The 12,462-nt window shown below is 40.4% G+C and overlaps 1 protein-coding gene across 2 annotated transcripts in view; it reads right to left on the bottom strand.

The window, feature by feature from the left end:
- The window catches only part of fbxl17 (F-box and leucine-rich repeat protein 17), a 228,036-nt gene that overhangs the window by 133,387 nt on the left and 82,187 nt on the right, over positions 1-12,462 (bottom strand). For both annotated transcript variants that reach the window (XM_088426701.1, XM_088426702.1), the window contains exon 8: positions 1,946-2,076. In XM_088426701.1, the coding sequence (XP_088282827.1) occupies positions 1,946-2,076 (131 nt within the window). The remainder of the gene's footprint in view (positions 1-1,945; positions 2,077-12,462) is intronic.

Here is a 12,462-nt window from a genome sequence, read left to right as displayed (position 1 = left end):
AAACTTTGCAGACCTGACTGCACTGGCAAGAGAAAAGTGGGAAAAAAACACCCCCTTACCTCAAATACTATTACCTGACTGAATTTGAAAATTGTAACACACTTTTGGGATGATGCAAGCACACACCACAAAATATATAGCACAATCCGGTGTAGCGGTTTAATACTTATTGAACCTCTAAATCCAGCATGTTCTCACACACACACGCACGACCACATACACACGCACACGCGCGCGCACCATTTAAATGTGTGCGCCTCATTCATGCTTCAAGCCGTGTGACTGTAAAGGGTAACCATAAAGTATCTTATATCTGGAATGCTTTTATTTGCTTGCAGTCCATGAGCAGCAGTGAGCATGTACACAATCTACACGCACGTTCAGGTATGCACGACAATAAACACACAGAAAGGGCCAAGAGGCGCCGACAGTAAACTTCCCCTACAACTAGGGGCTTTTCAAAATTCCTCCTCTGGGGATGGCGGCCGAACGATTCATCAGTGCTGGCTGACCATCTCAGTCTCCCTCAAAGCTAATACACGCAAGACCGCATGACGCCACGCAAACACACACACATGCCCACAAAACCAACTACAAATTCCAATATTCCCACAGGTGATCCATACGGCTCCTGTCAGACACACGCACGCCTTGAGCCCATGGGCCAGTTCAGTAAATATCATTACAGCATCAATGTGCCGAGCGTGCGTGCACGTGTGCGGCTGCGCGTTTGCGCACGCGATCCTTTCGAGCATTTCAGCAAGCTTCATGTTTTGTTGATTGAAAGGAGGTAGGTAGGGTATTACCGTCCCATTCCCATCACATGTCTGCTGCAAAGTTAATGCAAGAATGATTTCGCATACACACACGTACACACTGTTGCAGCATGTGCGCCGCGTTAAAATTCAATATTGTGTTCACACTCCTGAGCCAGAGAGGGAGCACAGTCGGCGGAGGAGCAAGAACCGTAGCTGCAAATCGATAGATTAAATTGAAACATATGAATAAAACACAGGGTGATAAATAAAAGAGGAGATGGTTTACTCTTGTTGCTACAATAGTGTGCAGCCCCTGTCTCCCAAAGCAGATGGTGGGAGCAGCGGAGACAGATGACCAGAGGGACAAAGAAACACAGCGAACCTGTTTCATATTTTTCATTGTATCAGGGTTTTGATCCTTCTTCCTTTTCGCGTGTCAGTGCAATACGTTTCTGGCGCGCGTGTACATTTAAAAATTTCAGCCAAATGAACATTCCATGCGTCGTTGTTAAGAACATGCTTAGTCAAGTGTGTGAACAAATAAAAGCACCGACTGGACTGGAAGCTAAAACGTGTCTTCAAATAACCAATATTCATGCTTTTTTTTTTTTTTTGTGGGGGATAAAGACATAATTATATTTTGTAAACAGCAAACGTCTGTCATTTGATAGAAAATACCAAAAAAAAAAAAAAAAAACAACACCAGTTGGTAAATTGTCCACACGTTATTTGTCAATCAAAACATTCTCTAATGAGTCATTACAAGGAAAGAAACATTTGGGAAAATCCTCTGGCTCTATTTATTTTACTTAATTGGATTTATTATGGAGGTGTAATAGGTTTGACTCTCTGTGGGCTTATACAGTATAATAGCTGTGCTAATTCCTTTAAAATTTTTGCTTGCTTGTTTAACTGTAACATTACTGGACATCAACTTTTGTTGTTTGTTTTGTTATGTTTGCTTTGATATGATGATTTGAGGTGATGTGTGGTGTGGTACGGTACGGTACTTGCTGGGGCCCATATGCATCAGATTTTTTATCTTTTTTTTTCAGAAATAAATATTTTATACTGCTTACTACGTGTGGGTCCGATTATCAGTAATTATTGAATGCCAGCATTGACATGATCCAAAATACACAGCATACACATAACAGCATGCCACTGCAAAGAACGGGCTGCCATACCTGTCATTGATGCTCCAGTTGAGGCAGAGGTTGAGGGAGCTGAGGTTGTGACACTTCCTCACCACCTCCATCACCGTCTCATTGTTCAGCTCAGAAATGTGCCGCAAGTCCAGCACGGTCAGGTTGCGGAGCTGAAAACGCAGTAAGGTAAGGTATGGTTAAATCCAGATTTGGTCATTTCTTGAACCAGACACGCAAATGTACAACGAGTGTTAAATTGTTGTGATTTTTGGCCTGTCACAAAGTACAATAAGTAAGATTACCTTATGTAACATTTACTAATGTTTTTATCAGAGGTTTATACAATTTGTTATTGTTTTATTAAAACACAAAACAAAAGAAAATTGTGACTAATGGAACCGTGGAAAGGAATGGAGACCAAACTATGGTAGCCACACTAATAAAAATGCATCCTTTTGAAAATTTGACCCAATAAGATAATTGTGTGTCTGTTTCTCCCATGATGTTTATACATTTATACACCAATTAAAGATAACATGCGCTAAGCCAGCAGTTTTCCAATATGTGCTGCCATAACTGCAGTGAAGACTTACAAGCCAATAATATATATGCCTACGCCCCTTTCTTTTCATTGCCCCAATTTTAAATAACCCCTCGCTCCTATCTGACTACCCCCAAAGAGGCCCCAGGATTAATCCTGTGGTCAAAATCTTCGCTTCCCTGACACCCACCATGTCTCCAAAAAACAGTCTTGTCTGCTCTTGAAAATGAATGAAACACATTTAACTACATGCTTGTTGGGGGTGGGTGGGGGTAATGGAGGAGTAATATTCCAGGCGGCCTCCAGGGAGTTGGGGTGGTAAATGTCACGGCCGAGACTAAAAAGAAAACAAGCTCACATTGGGCGTTAGGATCACTGAGCACTGCTGTTGGCTCCATAGGTTTGACATATAAAGCAGTGGCATGAATGCGCACCAGGGCAGAGGCTCATTGTGTGAAGCGTGCTTTTGTGAAAAAAGTCTTTTTGTGCACGCTGAGACCGCTAGCACACCAAGCCTGCTAACTGTTCTAAAAGTGCTATCTAAACCTTTAACAATCAGTCCGGCAGATAAAATTGCATTGCGCGGCTTGTTTTAAAGGTCCTCTTTGTCATGAAATAAACATGAAACAGAAAGTGTAGTGATAAGACGGAGCCGCCCGTATGTACACAAGTGCTGAAAAGCGGTGAGGTAAACAAATGGCTTGTGTATGTATGTATGTGTGTAGACATGGGTGACAAATAAGAAGGTCAAGTGAGTGAGCTGCTGGTATTTGATGGAAGGTCAGTTTTTTTTTTTCTTGTTTTTTGAAACGAACAGATGAATCCAGGCGAGCACAAATAGGAGGCAAAAGTTTTCACGTGGCCAGTGTTGAATCAAATATTGAATTATTCATGCACAATAATCCTGATCCATGTGTGAGTGTGTGTCATTTATAGTCAATCAGATTTACCATGTGACCATTGCACATGCAGATTTAATGAATGTGATTAAACCTGCAGGAAACGACAAAAGTCCTATTTGCACCCCAAATTTAAAACTGCTTATGTCCACTAAACTGAGCCTTTACAACAGCCAATAGAGTGTTTTGCATTGATGTGGCTAACCAATGGAAAATGAGGCCAACCACAGTCAGATTCGATTGGCCCATGGCGTAGCTAGGTGGGCGAAAATAGAAAACGCATGTGTTGGTGAAAAGGAGGAGGCAGCTCAGACTGGAACTTTGTTAATCCATCTACGCAAGCTAATACATGAAAAAAAAAAGAAATACCTCTCAGTAATTACTCAAACCCACGTAATGTGACGGGACCCAAAGCTGGCGTTTGTTTTCCCATAGTTGACAGATTACATTAATTTAAGTCGAAACGGCTCCAATCGTATTTAATCACTTCCACTCATGAAATAGTTCATTTTGTGCCGACGTGCGTCAGAGGAATGTATGCGCAAAGGAAGAAAAACAAACAGAAATGGTGTGGACGGCGGCAAAGGAAAACAAAGCCGGTGATTTAGGTAGAAAGAAAAATCAACTTGGAAAAAAAAGTGGATGCGAGTGCGGGTTTTGCTGTGAGTTCAGTGGATTTTTTTTTTTTTTGGAAGCCCGTGACCACGCAGTCTTTGTCACGTCTCCCCCGAGTTGGCAGCTACACCTGGATAATTATTCATGCCGTTCATAAAAACAGCGAAACCTGCAAAATCCAGCTGCTCTGAGGCCAGCCTGGTGTCCCTACCCATGAATATACGCAGGCTGGTGCTCAAATTAATGCACGCATTGATTTTTATGAATATTCCGACTTTGGTGCGTAAACGCACGCTCAAATGCACAAATACAATGGAGATTCACAGAACACAATCACGCACTATAAACTCATGCTGCTCTAATGAATCAACCCTTTCCTGCAAAAACAATTTCATCTCCAATCAGAACATTAACAACCAATACTCATATGTCTTAAAGGCATGTTTTTAATTTGAATTTAAATTGAAAAGCTCATGGGAGGGGAACTTATTATGCAAAGTCCAAATCTTTCAGCGGTGAAGTGGATGTAAATTTTGGACAAATGTGCCATTGTTTCCAAACCAAAGTGTGTAAATCAATTCACATCAAGAAATGGATGAGAAAACGTCTCATAAACGAGACAATGGGTGTAGCAGTGCATTTCTTGATGAAATGACTATTATTTAATTCGGCCCACGTGACCGGAGGGGAGCGCCTCCTGGCTCGGCTTCAATTAGAGCCCCTCACAGCCAGGAAGAATGAGAGTCTAAGGTCAAACGCAACGCATCGTTTGAAATTAAAGAAAAATAGCACGGGCTTTCGGAGGTAAACGCTCCCTTGGCTATAAGCGTGGGGACTTAAATATTACTGGCGGGTGATTTGACACTTTATTGCATTAAGTGCGTGTTATAGGGCCAAGTAGTCCACGCTCACTTACAACTCCTGTGTTATTTACACAACCTCAAGCTTCATGCAGAGCCAAACGGGAAGCTTGGGTCTGTAGGACCTCATGCAGAGGATATGATGTCATAACCACAAAGCTACTCAACTTCAAGCCCGGTGCTGTCCATCAAACCTCAGCAGCGAGCATTGTTTTGTCCAAAAGAGCATACAAGGAAACCACGAGCTGCTCATCGAGAAGGATAATTCTAGTTGTGATTTAATGGGAATGTTTGAGCCCTTCATACACAACCACTTGGAAAAAAAGGGTCTACTTTTTATCTACTTGTTTGCATAAACACAATGGTTTGGAAGCTGAGAATCACATTGAAAAAAAAAAAAAACTAATGGTGAACCACGGTTCCTGTTTTGGCATATTTACTTATAACACAGCAATATGTGAACATATTTTATACATCGCTCTTTTGCCAATGGCGTATCCCATTAGTTAAAACAAATGCTAAACCCATGTGGATGCCAACAAAGGACATTCAAGACCATTTTGCTTAAGATAGGCATAAACAGTTCATGTACTTTTATAGTTATCCCGGTGGCACATTTAAAAATAGGTGGGTCACTAATTTGATTTCCGAGAAATGTTGTTGGAACAGACAAACACACACGCACGCACACGCACACACACACACACATACAGTATATATATATATATATATATATATATATATATATATATATATATATATATATATATATATATATATATTTTATGCTGAACAGTTTTGTGAATCACTGTCCTTCAAAACCCATTTAGGATCATTAGTTACGAAGCATTTGATTCTCAGTTTATAGAGTCCATGTGTTTACATGAGGTACATGAGTAGTCCAAAATTTACACAGCAAACAGTAATGCAAAGCAGCATTACCATAAATACTTCTGGTGCTTAAAGTCCTCCTCTTAGGACTGCAATATGAGAAAGTGTGTTAGAGCATTGAAGATGTGAATACCAACCCAAATGCTTCAGTGGGCACACATATGTTTTAGTCAATAAAATGACAACGTTGAGTTTATCAGACAAAAAATCTCAATTTTATTAAATTAATGAGGATCTCAAAAAGATCAGAATAAGACACTATTGGCAGCAGGTTCACAGTTAAGCACAGTTAACTTTTGCTGGAAACTTTGTCCACAACTAACTTAGTACACAAGTTTCAGTCACGCTAACATTCAAAGTTGTGAAGAGGAAGTCAAAGTCACAACAAGTGTGATTGTTATTGGTGTGGCGGCAACGGTTGTTGCCCTGCCGCCATTACGAATTCCGCTCAAACTTCCTCGTGTGTTGCAAACGGTGTCAGACAGGACGGGGCGGAGGCCAAAGAGGTGAGATGAGTGTGGCCGTGTCACTGCGGGAATACCGGTGGGCACTCATGCATACACACTTAGACAGACGCGAGACAAGATTAGATCATGCTCGCACAAAAGCTTTGCTTCTGACATCTTTTTTTAAAATTGTATTTCATTTTTATAATAAAACTATTTTAATTTTATATTTTTATAAAATGAAAAAAAAATCACCCTCTAACTGCAAATGATTTAGGAAGGTCAAAAGGAATATCAATTGAAAATGACTTTTTTTTTAACCTGTGTTTCTATATCCTGATATATGGTTTCATGCCCTATTATTTATGTTAAGTATAATTTTCAATTCATTTTATAACAAGTTTAAGCTTAATGGCTTGCAGATGATTGTTGATTTCAGGAATAAAAATGTAGTGGCATTTCTCAGAGTACATATCGTCCTCGCTTATAAGTCGACCCCCCCCCCTTTTTTTTTTACTGTAATTTGGGGTGAATTTTACAAAAACGCAAGTATAAGTCTACACCTGACTTTAGTGGTTACGCAGATCAAGGCTGTCCAATTAAAATATATGGTGTTATTAAAATGATGAAATGACGGTACTTTTAGAGACATTTCTACATTGTATATCAAGTAAAATACTGCCGTTACCATTATGGGGGGAGGGATGGGGCGGAAAAGAAACAAGACTGTGAGGTAATGTATGAATGTGCCATAGAATTAAATGCCGAAACTAATGTTGCAATAATGAAATCATTTGAAGTTTTAATGCTCTATTTTTTTGACACAGTTGAATATTATTTTATATATTCATATAATCATTTTGAGCCTTGTAAATGACGTGATATTACTTATTTCAGTCAAATGTCAAAAATTTGAAGGAAAACCCCTTCCACTATACTTCCACTATACTCCAGTTTTGTCAAAATCCACAAGTGCAACCTGCTAAAAAATGTAGAGAAGTGTTCATTTTAAATGCTTTGACTGGCTAGTCACGAAGCGGAGTATGTTGATGGATGTGATAGAGCATTGTCTTGCCTCAAATTCATGATCTTCCGAAAACGGTCCGGACTGTGACATCTCACTGCTAGGAGAAAGTGGCATCTAAATCTGGCAGCAGCAGATTTTTAGCCAATCTTGAACATTTTGAACCAACTTGAAACGGTCCAATTAGCTCATCTTAAATAATCCCAGCCCATACCACCACCTCCACCTCGTCTGAGTCGCAGTGGAAGTCGGCATTCGTTACTGATCCAGCCACGCACCCATCCATCTGGTCCATCAAGAGTCACTCTCATCTCAGCTCATAAAACCTTTGAAAAAGATCTTTCATCAGCAATTTCTTGGCCCAGTACTGACATTTCCACTTATGTGTCTTTTTCAGAGGTCATCTGTTCCCAACCGTCCTTACCTTTGCCATGACTGAAAACTGAACTCGTTGTACACTTTGTAAATCTACACACACCGAATAGGTTGCAGTTTTGGAAGATGCCAGCACTGGAAGATAAAGGGTCCCTGGTAGCGGTTTGAGTCTTCTCAAATTGACTTCTTCTCAAGTTAACTCACTGATTTTCATTAACGACTATAGAACCGTTTTTACAGGGCAGGGTGTGAATGAGTTCATTTGCATGGATTATTCTCAACACATTTCTTGTGAACTGGGCAATTCTAAATGTGAAGAATATTTTATTTTGTTAACAAACACAAATTAAGTAGCGTATAAAAATGTAATTCAGCAGGTAAGATTGTGACGTGAATATGAGTAAAAATAAAACGATATATAGAGACAAATTGGAGAAGGTAAAAGTCTAACAATAAATTCTTTTGTCTAGTCGGGGATGGGCGGAAGGATGCGTGCAAACGTGCTTTATCTGTCATGCGCCATCTACTGTCTATCATTTATTTCCTCCACCGCTCTCCCTTTTTTTCTTCTTTTCAGCCACTAATCCCGCATGTGCTGGTGTTGATAACAAACTCAGTAGTGAGGAAAGGCTCGAGGAGGAGATAGCGAGCGCTGGTTTGTGTGGGGCTCGGCGTACACTTACATGTGCGTGCACACACACACACACGCACAACAAAGAGTGGCAGTTGGCAGCCAGACAGTACAGTGGCCCTCGCTTGGCCAATGACCAGACAAGATGCAACACACCCGCCCAACCCTACTGGAGGTCAACAAACCCTTCAGAGTCCCTCTGTCTGTGGATTAAAACATCTGACAGCTAAATGAATTATTCTTCAATTTCTTACAATACACACACACACACACACATAAAAATGAATCATCCTCAGGCTCTTCTTTCCTCATTATATTTATAAATCCCACAATCTCCTTCATACAGGAGCGGAGAAAATTATTATTACCATTTTCAGCGACCCCCCTCAACCTCTGCAACCTTTCTTTCTCATAAGCCCCCCGTATTTCTCAAACCCCTCTCTCAGTTATCCCCACTTCCACCTCTGGGACACACCGGTGGTGCACAAGTATGCAATCACACACACAGACATAGCCACGCGCGCACACACGCACACACACACACACACACACACACACACACACACACACACACACATCATTTCATGTATTTAGTTCATTAGCTTGTTTCTGGGGGGGTTATCAGTGTGACACAGGTCACTGTGGTAATGTATTTCCAGTACACCAATAGGAAGGGGGTGTGAGATAAGGTGCAGACAGACTATAGCAAAGCCAGACATCACTCATCCCTTGTACAAGGGCAACTTTAGGCAAGGTGCATGCCAGTGAATGACTTCCATCGCAATTGCACCTAGACATATGGAAAATAAACAGTTTATAATTCAAGCAACTTGGATTGCAACCTAAAAATTCGAAGGAACAAAATTTCCCTATGACCCCGAACAGGATAAGGAGGCGAAAATGGGTGCATAGCACATAAAGCAAAGAACAAGAAATCTAAGACATATGGGTTAGAGTGTGTCAACGTGGCTTGGCATCAGTCGATTTCCTTCAATCCCTCGCTTCCCACATGTGTTTTGTGTTTTGTTTGGCTTTTTCTTTGTTTATACCCATCCACAGGGGAATCTGGGATGATAAAATCAAGAGAAAAATGGTAAAGACAACGACAGAACTAAAAAGAGGAACGACAAAAATAAGGTTCACCCCACTTTTTATTGTTTTTAGGATATCGTCCTTGTCTCACTCTGCTGCGGCAAGAAAGGGCACATGGTGTACGAACTGAGACAAACATATTATGCAAATGAGAAAAATAACTTCCTGCGGGGGGCCTGATGGGAGAAGCTTCCAGACAACAACGTTGCTAGTGTATTGGTACATGTTATGGCCTCACATTTAACTACTATTGCTTCGACATTGGAATCTTGACAGTGGAAATCTCCGATTCCAAACACGGATGAATGGGAGGGCTGCATCAGAAAGGCATCGGGCAATAAAATTATGGCAAAACATTTCTGCATCAGAGCTGTTATCAGAAGCACGTTTCCCCATGAATCCCGTGTAGGATATTGCCACAAGTACTGTTTAACGCGGAGTTTGTCACAATCCCATTTTGGGGGATCTATGTCAGTCACTACGTTTGAGTATCTAACGATATTGAGTCCCCGTCCAATACCTTAGCATTGTATATGGGTGTAAAGTAGCAGAGGTTGATTTAATTGTTGATGTTTGAAATGAAAAAAATTGCATCTGTTTCAGTAGATCCTGATCAGTACAAAAACACATTATTGGCCACAATTTTCGATCATGTAGAAATGAGTGACGTCAAAACTTGAAGAAACAAGCTCGTTATACTTCAAGGATCCTCCGTGAACAGCCGGAGCCTTATGTCTGACAAGACTTCCGAATTTGAAATTTGCGGACTATATTGCGTTATTTACGCAAAACAGTGACCTGGACATAGCGGAGAAAAATCCTGGATTGTCGAAGCAGTGATGGGGAACTAGTGTAGCCATCCCTGATGAAATAAAGCCAACATAAAAAGTATTTAACGGTTTTATTATGGTGGAAGTTTGACCCCTGGACCAGATCTTTTTCAATTATTACTTATGGAGAAAATAAATTGAATATCTACTACGTTTATATTGCCACTGCACATCCACAACAAAGAAAGGAACATATAATTGTGGCCCTGAAATTAAATAGCCTTCTTGTCCCACGCCAGGCTGTTTTATACGCTCTAAAACACATAGAGAGCGTGAGGTATTACTTGTGGTCCAGTTCTCTCAAATTTAGGGAATATTTATCAAAGGTCCCAACTTTCTGTGGTGCAGAACAACAAAACCACTGAGGCGACACGGCTGAATGGAGCTACGAGGCTCCAAATTAAGACCAGAAAAGTCCCGGTTGTGCACATCAGAGAAACGACACAAAGCTTTTGCAGACTCAAAATATATGTTGTTTCATCTCTGACACATTCTTCAGCAGGCTCGTCATTTGTTATGTTTCAGGGCGGCTCTCATTTGCCCAGACATTAGGACTTTCTCACAGGGGGGACAAAAAGTGTATGAGGCCCACAATGACTTGGGGCAGTGATAGAATGATGTATGAGGAGGGGCATCGCGGGAAAGCCTGACAGACAGAGGGGAAGTCATCTAAGAGCGACGGGAGGAACGCTTGCCGCCGACAAGAGAGGGTCTCTTACATCGACTCTGCAATAAAGTCGACCTTGGACTTAATAACTACCAGAAGAGCTGCACTTGACAGGAAGATGGAGAGACACAGTGGGACTGTTTGTGTTTGTGTGCGTAACAAACACAGCACGTACGCATGCATGAGGGAGCAAATGTCCAAAAGCTGACTGATAGAAAAGCGGCAAAAAGGTGATTTCAACACATCTCAGTCAGAAGAATGTGCCTGAATAGCATCATGTTAATTTAAAATGGATGCAGACATACCATAATTTGCTTGGATTGACATACATAGTTGTATGTTGCAATTGCCTGTATGTGATTGGTTGAGCAGAGGTGGGTAGCTTTGGGCAGAGATGCGTTGTTTTCTGTTTGTGCTATGTTTATTAATTATGCATGTTGTATCCCCTCGAAGAAAAGAGATGACTCATATACGTATATCCATAATGAATTTAAAATTTGAAAGAACCGGGCCTAATTTGACTTTTTTTTTTTTTTTTTTTTTTTTTTTGGAGGGGACGGGTGTCCATAAACTCTGTGATTACCCATTTGAGGCGAGTAGAGTGAGGCAATTATCTTAATTCATTCAAATAATTTGTTATTTCGTGAGTTGACAATTGGAATAACAGCTAAATCATGAAATTGAGATTTTGCACAAGCAGCATAATGCTGGAGGGGTGGGTTAGAAGACATATTAACAATGGTTATTAACGACTTAACTGGGGCATTCAAGCAAGTTAATGTAAAGCTATTTTTCTTGCCCAGGCAATGAATATTGAGTTAAAATCAGTTTCATTTATTTTGCAGGTTTTATTTTTGTATGAATCAAACCTTTAAATATGTTTTCCCCTTGGGTTCATTGCTTCGACCAAAATCTATAAACATCGTAATCATCCGAAAGTGGCCGCTGTGCCAAGTCAAGGGTTAAAGTTAACTCCAATGATGTATATCGGGAAGTTATTAGCCCACATCAAGGATAAAGCAGCAAGGAATGAGAGAGGTAAATCAAGTCCTAGGTGGCTAGATAATACTGTCTTAAGTTCATCATTTTGAGTAAGCTTGTGTTAGCTGACAGACATAGCCTATGGATGGTGCAGTGGTTCTCAAATGCTTTCCCTTCGGGAGGAAAAACATTTTCTTTACCATCAAGCTGTGGGTCGAATTTTAAAACCATTATTTCACAAAGAATTGCATAGTGGACCTGTTTGTCCTTCCAAAAATTCTGGAATATGCTTTTTTTTTGTTTGTTTGTTTTTCAAAAACAAGGCCTACTAAAAAGTGCTATCTTTAGGCCATAAACAAAGTGAACTCTGCATTTTTTTTAAAGTATCAGTGACAAGTCAAATACTACAACAATGCTAACAATGTGGCTTTTTTTTTTTTTTTACCAAAATGGACTGTTATATCAATGGTTCTGATATGAAGAAGAAGAAAACGGATGCTAGATGTAAATTCCTTCTGTTTTAATACATTTTATCGTGACATTTGTTGATATACCTTTTTTTTGCTGGTGTCTTATAAATGCACTTTGAACCCTAGACTCAATTTGTCTTTTTTATTGCACGATTTTTGGGACCGCAAACGTTTCTGTTGGGACCCATGTTTTTTTTAGTTTTGCGAGTCCCTGGGAGCCAACAGTTTCCAGAG

Source organism: Hippichthys cyanospilos, chromosome 1 (assembly GCF_059441005.1).
Source record: "Hippichthys cyanospilos isolate Australia breed blue-spotted pipefish chromosome 1, RoL_Hcya_1.0, whole genome shotgun sequence".
Lineage (NCBI taxonomy): Eukaryota > Metazoa > Chordata > Actinopteri > Syngnathiformes > Syngnathidae > Hippichthys > Hippichthys cyanospilos.
Note: the sequence above shows the minus strand (reverse complement) of the source record. Positions and strands in the feature narration are given on the sequence as shown.